General features: G+C 33.6%; 1 protein-coding gene across 1 annotated transcript; it reads left to right on the top strand.

The window, feature by feature from the left end:
* The first annotated feature begins 16,423 nt into the window (after window positions 1–16,423).
* On the top strand, window positions 16,424–20,771 carry LOC129293417 (uncharacterized). The gene is made up of 9 exons (XM_054931368.1): window positions 16,424–16,562; window positions 18,517–18,595; window positions 18,732–18,819; window positions 19,032–19,211; window positions 19,299–19,478; window positions 19,581–19,754; window positions 19,843–19,994; window positions 20,146–20,272; window positions 20,430–20,771. The coding sequence occupies exons 2-9, from the start codon at window positions 18,549–18,551 to the stop codon at window positions 20,439–20,441; spliced, it is 960 nt and encodes a 319-aa protein (XP_054787343.1). The 5' UTR covers window positions 16,424–16,562; window positions 18,517–18,548; the 3' UTR covers window positions 20,442–20,771.
* Window positions 20,772–21,247: the final 476 nt, after the last annotated feature.

Below are 21,247 nucleotides of genomic sequence, written 5' to 3' on the forward strand. Positions count from 1 at the left end.
TTGGTATTCTAAACTTTTGATTAGCGTAATATTTTTGAATTATCAATGTTCAAATTAGAAGATAGATACAACATGTTATTAATGTTTAAAAATAGTTTGTATTCCTGAATTCTGACTAAATGCCTTGCCTAAGGTTGTTTGAGCCAAAAAAAAAAAAAAAACTCTGCCCAAACATTCCATGGAGTTGCTCTTGAGCAAACTTTGTACTTGCCCTTTTTTGTGCATGTGCAAGTTCGATCATGCATCCAGAAGCAGGTCTGAGCTTGCACATGTTTAACGTAATGTGAGTAAATACAAATTTACTTGCAACTATCTATAGGCAACAAATAGCCAAGGTGGAAGGGACGAATTGAAGCAACAACAGAACTTTTGTGCATGGTGGCAGCAAAGCCACTTTTCCACATACAATACCAAGTTGCATATTTAAATTGTTTTCAAATGATTGTACTTGCCGCTAAAAGGGAATTACTTTAGGGCATCTCCTACACAATTCATCCATTAAGGGGCATAATGGTTTCAAATTTCAAATAAGAAATTTAGGATATCATCGATCTTTTAGACAAACGGTTGGAGCAAAAATTGCCCTTTAACCTTCAAAATTGTTTAACTAACAATTAACATTAATTAACTGTTATTATAGGGTGAGATATTGCACTATTTTTAACATTTTTAAAATAAAATACACCAAAACAATTTTAAAAATACTGATCGCATGTAGCGTTATGTAATGGGTTGGACAAGTTAGCCTAAGGGGCTACTTATAGCCCATCTTGTTTTGGCTAAAACAGGCTGGGCAATCCCATACTTGTATTCAACTTGTTTTGGCCTGTCTCAAAAGGGGTTGGGCTAGTTTATGCAGGCTAAAATAGGCTGGATGAACTTGTTTTCATGAGTGATTATTTTTAAAAAAAAAAATTTGAGGAAGTAACTGATCCAAGCATCATTTTAAAATTGTAAAAAAATTTGACAAATAAATAAACATCCAAATTTTTTATGTCCAAAAGTATGCTCACTGAAAAAAGAGGAAATAAAAAAGGAAGGGGTGGAGATGATCGATCAGTATACTCACTCTCCATACTTATTTTTATATCCAATTACATTAGTCCATTCAACATGCCCAGCGAGAGAACATACAACCATATACTGATAAGCTTCTAGCAAATATTTCCTTAGAACTGAAGCATCCAAGTTTGAATCAAGCTAAAACAAATTCCCAAAGAATAAAAATGAAAAAGCCACAAATTAGGTGTTCAGATCCAGTGCTCCTTTGGCCATTCACAAAGGAGTGGAGAACCAGTGAAAGATGAAGGAAGGAAATAACTTAACCAGTCCAAGCGCGAGAGTGAGCTTCGGAGTTCAGATCTGATGATGATTAGGGAGTCTCAACACCATGAGTTCGGGAGACGAGTGAAACAAGATGAGGCGAGACGAGGGAAGCTACTGCTGAACTTGAACTGAAGGCTGAAGTCAAAGGCTAAAGCTAAAGCGATCAAGTGATATGACTACAAGAGCTTAGAGACACAAGACTGAGAGGTCAAGAATCAAGAGCGACTGAGCAAGCGGTGATGAGGGTTTTTGGATCAGAGGTGAAGGGAATTAGGGAAGGTTGCTGAAGGTTGAAGCAAATACGCAGCGTATAACTCACCTCTTCACAAGTTATGTGTATACGGACCTATATATCAGCTAGGATGGGTAGCCCGTCCCGCCTGTTAACAATCAACACGTGATTGCCTGTAAATTCAGCCCAACCTATTTTGTGTGGGTATGAACAGGTTGAGTGAGTTGACCCTTAATTGCATGGACAGAATATATAGGGAAAATTTGTCATGTTAACCCATAAATTTATATGAAGGATGTTGATTTGATGACCGTTAGTATTTGTGTTATATATGTGCCTCTTCAATTGAGATTCTTCCAACATGTCCCGGACAAAATGTCTGTCCCCTCTTTTGTGAGAATCACTTTCTTTTGCAACTGCATATAATATAATTAAGAAATGAAAGATGAAGATAAAAAATAAAACATGAAATGAACCACATTATCTCTGCTACTAGATTTATGTTTTTGCAGGTACATAAAGATGCACTATTGATCAACTTAAAGGCCAAGGATGCGGCATAATGTGAATTCTCTTAGTTAACAAATCATGCACACAAAAAGATTTATTAGCGTATATGAAGCACATTAAACAAATATATCATATATTAATATGTTATTAACAAAAAATAAAATTTTTGGCATTTCATTCTTAAACTCCATGAAACATATAGTGATGAGGGACTATACTTAGCTAATAAAATATAAATTTTATAATAAATCATATTAATAAGATATAAAGAATCAATAAATGGCTCATTTTTTAATCTCTACTCCTTCCAGTCATATATAATATATATTTATATAAGTCACCTTTTAGAAAGAATCCATGCATGGTCTTTTTTTTTTTAAAGTTACTTTGAATTAAAAAGTGGATCATTAATTACTTTCTTTCAATTTTACCCTTTCATTAATTTTTGATGATTAAAGAGTAAAAAGTTACATGAGATAGAGGAAAAATATTTTTAAAGATATATGATACATTTAATAAGGGTAAGATAGAAAATTTCATTCTTTTATCAATAATTTAATTACCACTCATTGTTTTGGTATGTGATATGTAGCTGTAACTTTATAAAAGTCATACTATCACTTCTAGAGTTGAGAGTTAATCCATGACCTCTTCTCTAAGTATAGAGAGGGAATCTCAATGAAGACTTTGAAAATGAGTTAGGGAAAGAAGTCAATAGTATAGAATAAAGGAATCCAAGTTGCTTATTATTCATTTTTATCAACGTGTTAGAACCTTACTAAAGCCACATGCTATCACTTTATTAAATTGGCAAGTAATTCTTTCAAATAAAATACTGAGAGAAAGTTGAATATTTAATTAGACATTAATTAATTATAACTATAATACGCGCGCATCTTATATATATATATATATATATATATAAGTGATAAAGACAAATCAAAAAAATACAGTTAATGGCAATAGATAAACGAATCTTGAAATTAAAGTGGGATAGGATGATCTGCAAAAGATGCATGGCCGCATGGGATTAGATTCATAATGTCACAGTGAACCTCTATATAAAAGCTAGATAGCCTTTGTTTCCCATCATCACAAGGCCAGTAAAATTATTAATCAAATATTGATTAAGCTTGCAAGTTCCCTCAAAGGCTTCCAATATTGTTATTGGAAGTCTTTGATGAAACTTGTGAAGCTTATCTACAAGGTCATTTTTGGAAGTTTACTTTTGTTTCTCATCAATTGTTGTTTTGGTTTGGTTTGTTTTGTTTTTTCTTTTGAATTTCAATATATCAGGACTCCTCAATTTATTCTAGTTACTGAAAGAAAATGCATGGTTGGCAAGATCCAAAGCTTAGTCTTTCAAATTGGCCCTGTACGGAAGTTTTGAACGTTATTTTTGCTAGAATGGGCAACAAGTAATATGATCAACTGAATAATCAAGAACATTTCAATGTAATGTGCAATTAGTAATATGATCAATTTGTTCTCCAGGAAATTCATTAATTTTTATCCATCCAATGAAATTCACTTCTTCATCTCCTTAAATTTTTTGTATAAATACTAATAAAAATATATTAATATATTTTTTGTATTTATCTTAATTATTCAGTTGTATTACAAAGACAACTTTCTTCCTCACTCACCTCTCACATTTAAGTTTACCTTTTTCACTTGATTCTCCCCTACCTAAGCGCAAAATTACGGACATCAAGTTTAACGTATATTTTTTAAAATAATTCAGTTTATTGAGCTAAAAAAAGGATTCTGACTTCTGTTACAAGATTTCATTTTTTTAATATATATAATTGAGCAATTCCGATTATTTCTCTGCATTTTTTTGGCCAAAAGATTATTTCTCTACATTGATCAGCTCTCTTTAGTCTTTATTCTTCTGTTGTCTCTGGGCATTAAAAAGGACTTCGATTCAATAATTTTCCTTATATTCTCTTTTCATTCATGGAAAATATAATATTGAAAAAATTTTATCTTTAATTTGTAAAAAATATGATTGAGATTTACCAAAATTTTAATTTGGATATAATTTAATATGTTTAATCTAAATGAGGCTAAAAAATTAAAAAAAAAAAATTGGACGCAATTGGAATGTCTTTCAATCCTACTTAAGAAAATAAAGGCCCAAGTCAAATATTTAAATTTTGGATATTTTTTCTTTTTGTTTACCCATAGGTGTCCTCATATTGAAAATAATCTTGTTTGAGACACTGTCGAGCAATTTTGGATAAGTTAATGCATATATCAGGACACAGATTCACAGCCCAATATAAGTCAGCAAATTTTTAATATCCGTTACTCTTATTTTATATAATTCAGTCCAAGAAGAATAAATATAAAAATGGAAAATCAGAACTCATATCTCCTATACTTTCTTTAAAAAAAAAAATTAACTAGCAAGAAAGAGACCTCTGTATTGAAGGATATCAAAATTTACACCTACAAGTCTGACCAAGCAAAATTGACAGAGGTGAGATAAACTGTAATTCTATATTAAATCTGAAAAAATCAATATATCCTGGTTTATTATAATATATTGATTGCATTCACAGTGGCTAAATAATTTAGGGTTAAAGGATATTTTGTTCATAAACTATTGTGCAAGGAATATTGATTATCATAGTACTGTTCATGGGAGCAATATCGCCCCTGAGTTTAAAAATCAATATAATGATGCCTTGGGCTGCTGGACATTAACATCATATGCACCATTAACTTCAAATTGACTTCAGGTTCAAGGGAATTTCTTTCCCTAAGTATTCAAAGAAAAATATCTAGCACCCTAAAGTTTAATAATTAATGAACAAATTGGTATCCCTATTTTTTACCCATGGAAACATGTGACATTATGTTTACGGTATTATATGTTTTTCTAACTAGGTATTCATCAATTAAAAAGGTTTTTCAACCCGGACTAACGATTAATAATTAGCATATCTTGACTTGCTAACTAGGCATTCGTTGATTTCAAAAGGAAAAAAAAAACTCTTAGTTGGCAATGTTAAAACATAATGCACATGTTTTTGTTAAAAATAGGAGGAAAAAATTGATGTCATTTGGCTTGCCAACTAAGAATATGTGGGTAAAAATGAAAAAGAGGTATGTCAATTCACACTATAACAAGTTATATATGTCTCTTCTTGCTAGCTAGCTGGCTAGTTACAAGATAGATTGACTTTTTTTTATTCACTGACAAAATTCTTATGTAACTTGTGATTGTATAGACAAATATAACATGTGATAATATCAGTAGTCGATCATTGGTACTAAATTACATATCTTTTATTTATAAATACCTAGTTGGCAAATCACGTGACATTCTAAACTTATGCCACATGTTTTAGAAAAAAATTAAACAAGGGTGCCATTAAATTTGAGAGTTCTAGTTACTCTTCCATAAATATTTTTATGGATAAAAATACTCTTTAATCCAAAGTCAATCTAAAAATAACTATCGACATTAATGTCTGTTAGTTCAAGAACAACATTCCAATAATTTTTAAAATTTGAGATATAATATTTCTCCCATCAATAGTTTAAGAAGATAACCAATACTACTTGCAAAATAGTGATCTAGTGACAAAAAAAAAATTCTTAACCCATTATTGAATTTAATTATTAAAAAAAGAAGGGAGCATTTCCCCGCTATTTGTCTTTGTTTATGAGTTTTTTTTTTTTTTTGTAGAATAGAATAGGGTGATGACATGGCCATGGGGTCATGCAATTGTTTGGAAGTTTTTTTAAAGATCGTTACTAATTTATATATAGAGAAAGCTAAAATGATAAGAATTCAACTACAACTATTTTATCTAAAATTATCTCATGAACCATGACATTGAAAAAAGTTATAATCTATTTCATTTGTTTTAATAATAACTCCCCTAACAAAGGTTCTGCTATTTCATTCCATTCTACCATGTTCCATTAATGAATGTTTTATGTATAAACCCCCAAATGCACCATTAGTTAATAGCATCTACAATAGTCTGTTGAAGTGAAAGAAAAGAAATGAGAGATAGAAGTGCTCTATCCTTTTCCATTATGTGCGATACGTTTTGCTTTCACTGTCAAACGTGATACATTTGCTTTATGTGTGTGTTAGAGTATGTATGTATGTATGTATAGATAGATATAGATATATGTTTGTGCGTGTGTAGTGGCTATATGAAAGCTACACTATTCATCATGCACATATATCTTTCTATCGAAGACAATCATGTTTAAAACATGATCAAGCATTGAATGTAAGTACTTTTAGTGAAGATTCTAACCTAGGTTTGCCATGTATGAAATATTAGCATGTTCTACTGGATCCAACCGTATTGGTATAATGCATGTTATTTTATTCACAATGTAGTTCGTCCTTCAAATTTTGCACTATAACCAAGCTTTACTTAATATAAAATATAAATATCAGAACAAGTCATATATTTATTAGTTATAAGCATGAGTAGTTTATCAAACTAAAATGCAGTTACTTGGTCTGGCTGTAATTACTTTATAAAGGTCATCGGATCATTTTTAGAACTGAGAATCAATGATATTTTGGTTTAATGGAGGAGTTCACACACACACCCCCCACACACGAGTTGTGCGTTATTACAATTAGCCAATATATTCATGGATTACAAAACTTGATTTATGAGCAATCACAAAAAGTAATACATATATTCTCTAAATATTTGGGAATCTCGGTTTATTGCCCATATATATAGAGGGAGAGGGAGAGAGAGATCTGGCCGATATGTATGGGGAATCTCGAAGACTTTGAAATGAGTTAGGGAAAGAGGTCAATTTTTTTTGGAATGAGAAAGAGGTCAATATTAAAGCAGCTTTCATAGCAACATCCGAGTTGCTCATTATTCATTTTTGTCAACGTATTACTTATAAATTAAAGCTGCATTATATCATTTATTAGCAATGCATAATACATGTTATCATTTACATGTTTGGTTATACATACATACATACATACATACATACATGTTTTCCCTCTTCATAAATGTTTAATGAAAAATATTATATATTTTTTGTTCATCAAAATTAATTATAATAAAACACTAGGAGGAATTTGAAAGTGTTTAAGACATTAATCAATAATAATAATCGATTACAAACAGAAAGCCCACATAATCTCTAATACATATTCCTTCCCTATGTCAATGATAAAGACAAATCAAAAACTACATTGAATATAAATGCTAATGGACAAACGAATCTGGAAAATGAGGCAAATTGGATGATTGATCTGCAAGAGATAAGGTTAATTAATTAGATTCCTGAACGTGTCACAGCTCAACCTCTATATAAAGCCCACTAGTTAGCTAGCCTTTGTTTCTCATAGCATAAGGCAATATATTGAGAGACATAACATTAATCAAACTATGGATAGTGAGATTAAGCTAAGCTTCCAAGTTCTCTCAAAGGCTTCCAATATTGTTATACATTGGAAGTCTTTGGTGGAACTTGATCGAGGAGTTTATGCATATATTTTTTTCTCTTAAGTAATTAGAGACAACATGATCCCAAATATGAGCTTACAGTGGATAATTAAGCTTCCAAGTTTTCTCAAAGGCTTCCAATATTGTTACATTGGAAGTCTTTGAGGGGACTTGAGGAGCTTATATATGGTTATTTTTTTAAAAAAAAAAAAAGAGTTAGCATTTGTTTCTCATGACATTGAGAGACAACATGATTTATTTCAAATATGAACACACACACAAACACACAGTATGGATTAAGCTTCCAACTTTTCTCAAAGCTAAGGTAATTTCCAATATTCTTATATTGGAGGTCTTTTTGAGTGAATTTGAGGAGTTTTATGGAGTTTATATATGGTTGGTTTAAGTTAACTTTGCCATCAATGGTAAGTGTCTTTAATTATTGATTATAGGGAGGGTTCATGTCTCTATATATATATATATATATATATTTAGAAAAATAGAAGTGAGGCATCTGAAATTAAGGCAAACTAAAGGGAAGGTTGATGTATTTTACTTTAAATGATGATGATAACTTTTTATTATAGTAATCGAACATAAAATAATTTCAAATTTTTATAAAATCTTAAACAAGTTCTTAATTGTTTAACATATTAATCAATAATCATCGTGGTGTGTGTGTGACTTATTATTCAATAGTGTTGTTTCTATTTTGGCCGGAAAATAATACAGAGTTGTTTCTATATATATATATATATATTTATATATGTATAAAATGTACTTGTGAAAAAATTTCAATGTTGCAATGGAGCAAGCCAATTAAATAAAGATTTTTCAACTCTCAAAATGATTCCAAGGATTTTATTTTTATTTTTTGGAAAAAGGAAAGAACAGATCTTGCCCATTTCAACGATCAAAAGCATTCATGTAATATATATGTCTATATAGTTGTTATAAAACCAATGTAAATAATCATGCTATTAAACCAAATGCTACTATTAAGTCCACCTAATCTATCTCTAGTACATGTATATTCCTTCTATGTATAATTCAATGATATCCACAAACCAAAAACTACAATTAAACCAAGTGCCACTAAAAAAAATGAATATGGAAAATAAAGCAAACTAAACAGCATGATAGTTACGATTTGGTCTTCTTTTCTTAAACATTTATATTTACTCTCTCCGTTTAAAAATGTAAAGTTTTTTTTTTTTTGAGGAGATGAATGTTTAAAAATGTAAGACATTTTTAGTTTTTCAAGGTGTAATCATTGTCTTTTTTTTTAATGCTATTATTAAATAAATTATTTTAATTTACTTTAGGGTAAAATATCTTATTAAATAGGGATAAATATAAAAAAGATAGGGTTAATTAGAATATAAATAATTACTTTACTGGTGGTGAAATTCGATTAAAAAAATTTTATATTTTTAACGATGGGAGTATAATTAATTGTAATATATTAAAGGCCATTTAATTTAGGTTGAAAGTGAACCTCAAAACTACAATTTTGATGCAAACACTTTTCTTTTGATTTTTTTTTTTGCTGCATATTCTTTACTGTTAAAACTTTCTTATTGCTATTTATATCATTGATGAATATATTCAAATTTTGCTGGTAATTAGTCTCCCACATTTTTCAAGTTTACCATATTCTTGTTGTATCATCTTTTATTGCATATTGGTCTTACTCATTAGGCCAAGAGACCTAAACCTTTTGGCCCACTCAACAAGTGGTGTGAGGTGGTCAAGAGCCAAGACCAAAAGTTGGGATTCAAGGATAATGACACTTGAGGACCTTTTATTAACACAAATAATATCATAGAAGGACCATACATTTTGAACATGATATTGGAAGACATTTTCATTATAACTAATCATGCCTTTGAAGATGTTATTAGGACAATCAAGGAATTGATATATCACAAGATTGGGATTTGAAAATCCAGTTTTACAATAAAGAAAGTATGAAATATGCAATTACATAACTAAAACAGCTCATCATTTTGATATGAATATTTTTTTTTGAATATGAATATGAAATACTCATTCAATAGAATGTGAAACAATACAAAAGACAAAACAAATAAAAAGAAAAGCAAACCAACCACCCTTAATCAACTAATAGGTGGGGTATCAAAAGTACTGAAGTTATTAGGTAATCTATGGCCTAGCTTAGCAAGATAGTTAGTCATCCTATTATCATCCCTATATAAAAAGTTGAATTTCACAATCCAATTTCTACAAAGCATTAAATTTATGGAATTGATAATACTTTGAAAGGGGTGATAACCATGGTTGTCCCTTGTGATTATTGAGATCGCATGTGCACAGTCACAAAAAACCTCCACAGTTTTGTACCCTTTTTTGCTAGCATAACTTAAGACCCTTAAAATACCAAACAATTCAACAATGGGAGGGGAAACATGTCCTAATTTCTGATTAAAACCCTAAATCCAAGCATTGTTTTTATCCTTCAAAACTCCTCCACACAAACTGCGGCCATCAGTAAGAGTAGACCCATCAACTTCAAGTCTAACTCCCTCCAACAAATGTTGATGTAGAGCATCACGTCTGCTGCTCATGAGGAGTTGGGGTAGGTTATTTCTAAGATCTTGATCAGCTACAACTCTAAAGAAAGATGTAGAAGGTTCCTCCATTGTCCAATCCTCTTGAGCCTGGAAAACTAAATGACAATGACTCCTCCATATATCCCAGCAGATATAAGCGAATAAAATATCCCAAGAAACCTTCTTAGTGAAAGAATTCCCTCCTTGATGTTTCATATTCCAATCGAGCCAATCCCACCTATCTAGGCCTTGGAAGGTCTCCATATAATCCGCACGAAAAAATTCCCTCTACTAGCGCTTGGCATGAGTACAATCTCTGAACAAATGCATGGTATCTTCCAATTCATTACATCCAAAGGGGCAAGGACTCATTGTATTCAACCCTTTTCATACTCGAAAAGCTATTGTGTTAACTCTATCATGAGCAATCTACCACATTAGAGTTTTAATCTTCTCCGGTATTTGCCATCACCAGATTCTCCTCCACATGGGTTCTCGATTAGTCTCTATACCTGCAAGCAAAAGAGAATACCCAGATTTCATAGTATAATTTCCATCAGTAGAGAATAGCCATATGTGTTTATCCTCACCACTCTCCTCACATAGAATATGAGTACTAGTAATGAGGTCTACCACAGAACTTGACAGCCAAGGTCTCATTTTACAACTATCCCACACTCCTGATTGAAGCACATAGTCAGACACCATTTCATTAGCATCTATAAATTCCTTCCCTTCTATCACAAAATCAATAAGAGGTTTTCTTAAGGGAGTCCATTTGTCAACCCAAAAGGAAGTTTGATATCCCGAACAAATCACTTTTCCCATTCCTTGTTGAAATGAATCCCACACCTTTACAATGCTCCTCCAAGTGATAGAAGCTCCGACACGCTTCTTAACTTTAAGAGTATGTTTATTGCCACATCGGTACTTAGATCGTAGGACTTACACCCAAAGAGCCATCGGATTTGTTACAAGACCTCAACATAACTTCCATATAAAGGCTCTATTCTGGTTTTTGAGATTTCTTATCCCCAAGCCGCCACATTCAAGATGTTTCTGTATTACTTCCCAAGCTAAAAGGTGGACTTTTCACCCATTTTCCCTATCACCCTAAAGAAACTCTCTACTAACCTTTTCCAAGTCATTAAGGATACCTAATGGGAGAAGGATAGTTTGCATATAGTAAGTAGGCAAAGCTGAAATGACTGACTTCACTAACATCAATCTCCCTGCTAGAGTGAGGAACCTATACTTCCAACTTGACATACGGTTCTTAGCTTTCAAGAGGATAGGCGAGAATATCCCATTAGTGACCCTCTTATGAATAAGAGGAATGCCTAAGTACTTTCCTAGATCTCCAGTAAGACCTACCCCAAATCATTACTTAGCTCCATAGCTCTATTAAAGTGGACATTTTTTGAAACACAAAGCTTTGTCTTCTCTTTATTCATCTTCTGTCCCGAGCCACACAAAACTTCAAAATACATGTATTCATAGCTTGAATTTGACATTTAAATACTTCCCCAAAGAGGATCAAATCATCTGTAAAGAATAAATGGAAAGTGAGGGACTATCCTTAACCAATCTGATAGGTTTCCATTTGCCCTTAGAAACTTCATCTTCAATTATGTGGCTCAGCTTTTCCATGTATAAGTTAAAAATGTAAGGGGATATTGGGTCCCCTTGTCTAAGCCTCCTAGAAGGGGTAAAAGTAGCAGAAGCCTTACCGTTCCAAATAACTTTGGTTGTAGGGCTAGAAATGCAAGCCATAATGACCTTACACAGATGTTCACCAAAACCAGCTTCTCGAAAGCAGTAATGAATAAAAGACCATTCCAATCTGTCATAAGCCTTCTCTAGATCCACTTTAACAGCAACAAAGCCTTTTTTCCCGTTTTTCTCATCATAGAATTAATGACTTCTTGAGCAATAATAATATTATCTGCACTTTGTCTGCCTGTAATAAAGGTACATTGATTTGCTCCAATGATCATAGTCATGAGCCTTTTAAGTCTATTTGTTATCACCTTGGTAACTGCTTTATAACTCACATTGCACAGGAGATTAGTCTAAAATCTTTCATACTTTCAGGTCTTTCTATTTTAAGGATGAGAACAATATTAATATCATTAATAGCTACAACTTTACTTGGATCAGAAAAAATTCCCTTCACAAGAGTACACACATCCTTTCCCACAAAGTCCTAATATTGTTGATAGAAGACAGCTTGAATACCATCCGGCCTTGGTACCTTATAAGCTCCTATATCAAACATAGCTTTCTTTATTTCTTCATCCGTCACCTCCTTATTTAACAAATCAAGCTCCTCCCCATTAAGTCTAGGAAAAGAGTTAACAGAGAGATCCCTTGGTGAAGTTGACAGTTCAGACTTGAACAAATCTTGATAATAGCTCACAGCAATCGCCTTTATTTTTTCCTGTTCAAAGATCCAATTCCCAGAACTATCCCGAAGTGCTTCAATCTTGTTTTTCTTTCTTCTAATAGTGGTAGTAGCATGCAAGAATCTACTATTTCTATCACCCCAGTTAAGCCATTTGCATCTAGATTTTTGAAACCATAATAATTCTTCCTGAGCAAGCACTTTATTGTATTCTTTCCATAACTCTTTTTCAACTTATTGTAAATGATGCGAATCCTTTCTTGCTCTAGTAGCATCAACACCTTCAAGCCTTCTTAAAAGTTTATTTTTCTTTTGAGGAATATTTCTAACTCTGTCTCTATTCTAAATTGTAGCTGCTATTTTAAATTTCTTCATTTTATCATTCCAGTTGCCTTCACTCTAACATCTTTTGACCAGATCAAAAAATCCATCTTCTAAAAACCAAGTAGCTTGGCATTTGAACATTTGTTGTTTCCACGAGCAAGGAGTAAGTCTAGGAGTATGAATATAAATAGGGCGATGATTAGATCCAAACCTTCCAAGGTGAAAGGCCTTAAAGTTCGGAAATGAAGAATTCCATTCAAAATTTATGAAAACCCAATCAATTCTCTCCTTAATACTCTTGTTTTCCCAAGTGAATTGATCTCCCACTGTAACCATCTCGCTTAACTTGGCTTTACGAATTCCATCATTGAACTGTTTCATAGATAAGAGATTAGGGATCACCCCCCAAGTTTATCCTCCTCCGTAAGATATGCATTAAAATCCCCTACCACTAGCCACGGTTTAAAAATGTGGTTACTCAACAATTCTAAACTCTTTTAAAGGTTAATTCGGAGCTGTTGGGAAATCTCCCCATAAACAAATGATAACCAAAAAGATTTGTCAACATTTCTAGACTTAACATACACATGTAATAACTGTGTGTTTGAAAAGGCATACTCAACAGCAACATTACTATTGTCCCAAAGAAGCCAGATACCTCCAGAAAAGCCCATAGCTTCCATTCTCAGCCAGTTAAAAAAACCCAAATTTCTATAGATATAATCAGCTTTCATCCCACTTACTCTAGTCTCCAGTAAGATAAGGATATTGACATATTTATCTTTAAGAAGATCCTTAATCCTGTTAGGGAAGGTTTTAGCTGCAGCCCCCTACAGTTCCAAGCCATAATTTCTATAAACATAAAAATACCAAAAAGAGGTAACAGTACCTACCAGATATCAAGTATCTCGATCTATAATCTCAACTGCATGCTCGGTGACCACACCGTGTTCTGCCACTTCATCCACTTTAAAAAATTGTTCTTGGTTCTCCAGACTCCCATCATTATTTACAACATGAGTTTGGCTCACCCTTGATAAATTTGGGGGTCGAAGTTGATGATTAGTATTAGTACCCAAGCTTTGATTTAATTGTATCTCATTTGGATTACTAGAGAATTGCGTTTCAGGAACCACTTCACACTCTTATTGATCTCTCATTAAAGGGTTTTCCTATATTTTATTATTCTGATCTACAAAGAGAGCACTTGTCCTTAGCATGGAGCCTTTTACTATGTTATGGGTCTTGGAAGAAATCTTCCTTTTTAATAAGGGAGATAGTACCTTGGGCCTTGATGTTTGGTTCCTTTTAAATCCAGATGCGCGAACAGGAGATTTTCCCGAGCCCATATTCTTCTTCCCGCCCTTCGACTTCATCACTACATTGTGCTTCTTATTATGAGGAATGGCCTTAAAATTAAAAACATCTCTTGGTGCTTTTAGGCTTCCTTGGCCCATTTCCTTATCCTTAAAGTCCATAGCTACATGTATAAAGCTCCCTTCGTTTGACTTTTCTTTACCCACACACTTCACGTTTCTCAAAGACTGCCCCTCCAGACTCTCTTTACTCTTGACTTCCTTTGCTTTCACATTATCATTCCCTTTGTCTTCCTTTCTCCTCCACTCAGTTGTTGTAGCTTTTTTCATGAAAGAGTTTCTTGTATTACTTGGTCTAATGTCTTCTCCAATATCCGCCAAAATGTCAAATCTCGACGATGTAGCAGGTTTAGATGAAGAGAAATACTGCTTTTTCTGACCCTGTGGCCCTTGCGTCTGCGCCATCTTCCTCTCTGCATCATACCTGAACCACTTAGGTCTATAGGTTTTCTTTTGAAGCATCCATCCTCTATATTTTTCCTCCAACGGCACCAAAAATGGATTAAATGGCCCTGAGTTCACCAATGGTGATGATTGCGTCATCTTCTCTAGCATGTTTCCTTTAATCTCCTCTGCCGTTGTTTCTTTCGCCTTCAGTAGAGGACACTCCTCTCTCTTATGACCATATTGTCCACAATTAAAGCAAATAATGTCTAATCCTTCATACATAACTGTGAATACTTGTTTATGGATGACAAATCTAGAAGACAGTCTTTTATTAAGATCTATTTCTATACTTACTCGAGCAAACCTTCCTCTTTCCATCTTTGCCGATTGACCCGGGGTCTTCATTAATGTATTTTGGTCTATTGTTAACACCTTGCCAATCTTATTCCCCACCTCTCTAAGCATCTCCTCTATATAGCAGTGCATTGGTAAAATAGGAATTCTAACCTAAATGGCCATTTTCTGTACCTTGTTGTTAAAAGGATTAAAATTCGGGCTCCATTGCTGAACAGCTAGATAATGACCTTGGATCACCCATGGACCTTCATTGAGGAGTCTCGTTCACATCTGTTTACTCTCTGATCGTAAAACAAAATAATTACTTTCCATGTCCACTAACTCGAAATCGGAAGATCCCAACCGTATTTCCAATCTCTTTCTCATCTCATCAAGCCTGAGCCTTTTCCCCATTAGCGTAATAATAATGGCATCCTTCCACGATAAGCATAGATTTTTCCACTGTTCATCTGGCATCTCAACCTTGGGTATCTGTTCGAATATTTTCTTTTATTCTTCAGTAAGAACAGGGGCTATTGCCTCTTCCTCCTTCAACCACTCCTTGAACAAGGTTTCAAAATCTTCTTCAACCTCCATACTTTCATTGCCCATTAATGAATCTTTGTAGGAAATTTGAGACCATGGCTTATATTTCTCAGCATCAGGATTCTTCTGTGTTTTCTGGGCTTCCGCCTTAGCTTCAGACATTTCTACCTCCTTCACAACAGGTATATCAAGATTCTTCATCCCTTCGTGCAACTTGTTAATGCTACGTGCTAAAGCATCTTTTCATCCTTAGTTAATCCACCGCCTGGACCATCGGCTGATTGAGCCATGGGGGGCCCCCCACCAGTACTCGCTCTCTCCCTATCTCTCTCGGGAGACTTCCGACCTTAGAGTTAGTCGATAGTTACTCCTGCTAATATGAATATCAAGGTGATCTATGAAACCTCCTCAGAGATGTCATCGGCTACTTTTGAAAAACCTTGAATCTAATGATTAATTGTTTGTAGTTGTTTCTACTACTATTTGTGTATCTCAAACTTAGCTTTTCATTTTTAATGCAAAAAAAAAAGATGAAATGTTAATGAAAAGTTATGAATGCCTAAGCTGCTTTAATTATTTATTGAACTAGATTATGAATTTTAAAATTAAAGTTGTGAATGAAAAATTTTATTGCACTTTATTGATTGAAAAAAGTAATAAAAAAATTATAAATACTTAAATTATTTTAATTATTTACTGAATTAGAATTGTAAATGGAAAAACTCTTTATTGTACCTTTTCAAGTTAAGGAATATTTTTATTATTTTATCAAAAATTTTAATAATAATTAAATCCCTTAAAACGTAAAATTCATTATCATAGGATTAAACTGTAATTTGTTTTATTGTTAGGGATTTTCTTGTCAATTGCTATCCTGTATCATTAATGATTTTGTTATTTTAATAATTAATTTTGGGCCTCTACCAAATTCTTCCTAAAATTAATCACAAACCCCGAATAAAACCCTTCCTCGTGACTAGTCGATCCAGTTCTCTCAGTCGACAAACAAGCCATACTCCGTCGGACGCCGTCCACCGTTGTCAGCCAGCGTGGTTGTTCTCGGGCAAGCATTGAAGAGGGTTCGAACCTTAGGTTTGATCTGTTGTTTTGAATCTAGATTTGAATTACCCCCCCGGCGTCATCTGTTCCTGCTGTTCTTGCTTTGTTTTAAGCTTTTCATTTTAATTTGGCTTTGAATCATGTCGTGTAATCGTTGAATATTGACACCTTTGGATTTGGAATATTGGCATAATTATTTTTTGTTCTAGTTTTTGCTTGAATGGTGTGCAATTGGCTGTTATACTTCTTGCCTCTTCATTTTGATTGCTAGCGACTTGTATGATTTGGATATTTTGGCATTCTGTTTATTAATATTTTCATATTATCATCAAATTTGGAAATTCTCAAGGTACCTGTGATGTATGATCTTGTAAATGACTTGGCTCGAGTTGTGTCAAAGTATCTGGAACAAAAATTAAAAGGACATTGTATCAACTATGCATATTAATGCCCCCACTGAGTGTAGTCTAGGTCCGCCTATGGATAGATCAATAACTGCAAAAGACACGTGTTCTGTTCTGCTAGAGGTTTTTGCCTGATTGGAAGGATCAACCCCTGAGGTTCTGCTTTGATTGTCATTTGAAGCCTTTTGACCTTTTGGGTGGCAGATTCTGGGGGGTGTCTAGCTGGTGTGTCTTGTTGACATTGTTTTGAGTTACCCAAGTATCTCTAGACCCACTTTCTATGATATAATCTGGATGCACTGAAATGGGAAGCTGAAGAACCTACATCTCAGGCACATTCATCTTACTTTTTTCCTTTTCGTTGACATCTTGGTTTCTAAACCATAGTTTAGAGTCCAAGAATTACATCTTGGCCTATTGGGACATTGGGGTGTCCTGTTGATTAGTTGTTTCAGTGGTCAAAGCAAAAGGTCTCTTTGGTTACTTGTCGGCAAAATGTCTGAACTGTATGACTGGTGTACAGACAGTTCATCGGCTAAATGTACGAGTCATCCATACCTGGTCAGTCTGTCACAGAGAGTGAAGCCCTTCTTACACTAAATTATAGCTCCTGTCTTTTAGCCTGAAGCCAGGTATAAGGCGCATATGCATGTACAATTCATGCAGAAATATGCATATCTTCTTCTAACATGTTCTGATGTGTAAAAATCAACCTTCATGGTTTTTTTTAAGCTATCTCCCATATGTTATCTCTTCATTATTGTACTTTAGTGGAAGATTCATAATGTGGATCCATGTTGCGACTATATGAATGCTTGTAGAGCCTAGGTCGAATTTAGGGGACCACCTCCTCATCATAAGATAATGGTCACACGCCATCCATTGTCCACTAGCAAGAGACATTTGTAATCCATTATCCTTGTCAAGTTTGAGGAAAAAGCCATTCCCAAGGTCCATGAGGTTGAGCGCTCTGTGGTTCATCCAAAGGCTTTTTAGCCATGTTTCTAGTGCCTTACACGTTTTTGGAGAATATGAACTTTGGGGACTGAAGTTTTGAGGCTGTTGCTTCCATCATAAAAAAGTCATCTGCTTCCAAGGAAGCATTGGTTTCAGCTGCTTCTGTAAGTTCTATGGCTATAGGTTTTTCTGACATGATAGGGGCATAGGGAACAGTGGGAGAGTTGTGTCTACCCTTAAGCATTTTTTGTAACTTCTGTATTTCAGACTCTTCCTAAACTTGAGGTTCTGAACTCTGGGTGACAATAGTCAATTTAGCTCAAATTGTGGTTTAGGGCTTGCATTAGAGTCTTTAATATTTTTCAAGCTCCAATCCTGAAGGTTAGCTTTGACGGGCAGGGATGCTTAGTCTTTCTCTGAGGGCTTCATGGAGACTTAACAAGTTCTTTTTTGTTGGATGTTTGTTTTTAAGCATTGATGTCTCATAATTGATCCTCTATATGATTAAAGTTATCAGCTCAGAATGTTTAATTTTTTTTTCTGCTGGAAAAATGGATTAATTGCATAATTTGATTTTTGCATGCTCATTGATGTTTAATAAAACTTATCTTTCTCCAAAATTGTAGGTGACAAGGTAATTGTAGTTGTTTCCTCAACCATGGAGGAGACTGCTAACCTCTCAAGTAATGGTTATGGCAAGAAAGAGTAAGTTTGTCTGAGTTTGTGGGCAATGAAAACTAAATTGTATGGGTACTTCAACCTTTTGATACTCAGATACATATAGGGAAATGGTTGGAGCCTTGTAAGGTTAATTTTCTCATTTTCTTTACTTTGTTTTCAGTGAAGCACCTCAGCTCTCGGCATTATTGAAAGAAATGAAAGAAGGACTTGATGCTATAAGAAGTAAAATCCAATCTTTAACTGTCAAGGTGGGAAGCATCTGCATTAAGAAAAGAAGCTTATTATTTTTTATCGCCTTTTCTCCTTGGACGCTTTTATTCTTTTGACTTTATCGCCATATTGATAATGCTATCATTTTGGAGTTAATGCATTGGTTCTTACTCAATCTATTTTTCTTTATACTTCTTTCTACCGTTGCCCCTTTAGCATGTCTGAAATATTCCCATATCTCTTGTATCAGGTCAAACAAAATGAATACCCTACTGCAGTCGGATTTAGCTATCTTGAAGCAAAAAATTTGCTGCTTCTGAACTATTGTCAGTCCCTCGTGTATTATTTGCTCCAAAAGGCTAAAGGATTCTCAATAGAAGGACATCCTGTTGTGCGAAGTATTGTGGAGATAAGGTTATTTTTGGAAAAGGTCAGGTTCAATACTTTCTTACCCATGAAGGTCAATTTGAAATATATATTTGGGGTTTAACACATTCCACATCCTCATTTACTACAGATTCGGCCAATTGACAAAAAACAACAATACCAAATCCAAAAATTAACAAAGGCTAGTGAGAATGTGAAGGGAAATGTTATTTCAACCGACGAGCCAGTTGAACCCAATAAGAGTGAGGATATATCAAAGTACCGTCCAAACCCAGACATGCTTGTTAGCAAGTTAGATGCCACATCTCAGGTGAGTGTATGAAATGATATCATCAAGATCAGAAATGGTGGTATTATTAGAAGCAAGAGATCCTTTTCCCCCTGTATCTGACATAATCACTGTACACTTTAGGATGGTGATGCAGTGTATCGTCCTGTAAAAATTGCACCTACTTCTATGGAGCTAGAAAAAACATCAAAGCATGAAAGAAATGCATTGAGAAGAGAAAAAGAGATTCTGAGGCAAGCTAAGCAGAGTGATTATATCAAGTCATTGGTGAATGATATGGAGGATCGGCCTGAAGAGGTAACCTAATGGTTTAATTTTTGAGGCTTGAATTGCAATGACTCGTTGAGTTAATGTGTTGTATTGTTTTTGGCTGCATATTGCACAGGTCAGAGATTTTGTGGGAACTAGCAGAGAAGTTGAAAAACATGTTGCCAAGATGGAGGAGCGTGCTCGGCAAGAGGAGGAGCTTTTCACTCGTGTTCCACTTACCAAGATGGAGAGGAAGAGAAATAAATACTTGAAGAAATCAACAAATGGGTATGAAAAGTGCCTGGAACGTGGTCTTGATATTGTAGCAAACTCAAGAAGTGATGAGTTTGCAAAGATAATGCTTATAACACGCATCATTACCCCCCTCATTTTTAGCTGTTATTGCTAATGTTATTTTGATTTAATAATTTTACTCCAGGTTGCAAGGTCTGACAGAAAGTTTCTTTGACGAAATCAAAACATTACCCTTTGGAGATAAAAGTGGAGAGCAAGTGATGGGCTCTAGTAATGATGGAATCAGGAAAGGGAAACTGAAAAAGCGAAAGGCATGCAACTTATATATTACCTTTTAAAACAACATGCGTAATTTTCATGTTACTTGAAACTTTATCGACTGAGTTTTGCAGAGGCTTTAATGATAGAGGAGGCATTGAAGCTATTTCAATAGAGTTTTGGAATTGACGTTTTTGGTTTTCTTTGCAGAGGAGGCATTGAAGCTGGTTTTCAGTACCTTAATGAGCGGATGGCATTGTTACGTGGAACACACCTGTTTTGCAGGAAGTAATAGGGATGCTGGGACGGACGGTCTTGACGAGTTTTTGCTCAATTTTGGTTGACCATTTTGGATACTTTTTGATTACCAAACGCAAGTTTTTGAACTGTCTTAGTGTGCGTTTGGTTTTCAGTTTGCCAAAAGTTCATTTGGTGAAAGTTCATTTGGAGAAAGTCAGTTTAATGAAAGTCAGTTGTTGTAACGAAATTTGTGTTTGGATATATTTTTTCAAAAGTCAGTTTGATACATTGAAAGTTGTTTGGTTTGTGATAGTGAAATGTGCTTTTGAATGTACAATTACCAAAAAGGACATTGATTTATAATGATTTATAATTTTTATTATATAAATATAATATATTCAAAATATTTAAAAAATATAATAAAGATTATAAATAACATAAATTTTGATCTATAATGCTAAAAATTTGATCTTTAATTATTTATATTTTTTAATTTGTAATTTTAAAAGATGTAATAAAGATTTGTAATTTTTATTATACATTAATGTTAAAAATTAACATGATTAATTACTTAATTTATAATACTAAAAAAATTGATACCTAATTATTATTATTAAAATAATAATTATATTTTTAATGAATTAACTATTTTTTAAATAAAAAATAAGAGATTAAACTTAGGGTAGTATGGTCAAATAACATCCTACTTTTCAAATCCACTTTTCAAAAGCTTCAGACAGTTACGTTTCAGAAATTCACTTTCAGCTACTGTTTGAATGTACTTTCAG

Source organism: Prosopis cineraria, unplaced genomic scaffold (genome assembly GCF_029017545.1).
Source record: "Prosopis cineraria cultivar Desert tree isolate PC_DT_omini unplaced genomic scaffold, ASM2901754v1 PC14, whole genome shotgun sequence".
In the NCBI taxonomy this organism is placed as follows: domain Eukaryota; kingdom Viridiplantae; phylum Streptophyta; class Magnoliopsida; order Fabales; family Fabaceae; genus Prosopis; species Prosopis cineraria.

Bases quoted from the DNA above. Each gene is read 5' to 3' on its own strand.
- LOC129293417 (XM_054931368.1), top strand. From the start codon at position 18,549: ATGGAGGAGACTGCTAACCTCTCAAGTAATGGTTATGGCAAGAAAGA. The intron at 18,596-18,731 runs GTAAGTTTGTCT...CTTTGTTTTCAG, and splicing joins AATGGTTATGGCAAGAAAGA to TGAAGCACCTCAGCTCTCGG. The intron at 19,995-20,145 runs GTATGAAAAGTG...ATTTTACTCCAG, and splicing joins TTGAAGAAATCAACAAATGG to GTTGCAAGGTCTGACAGAAA.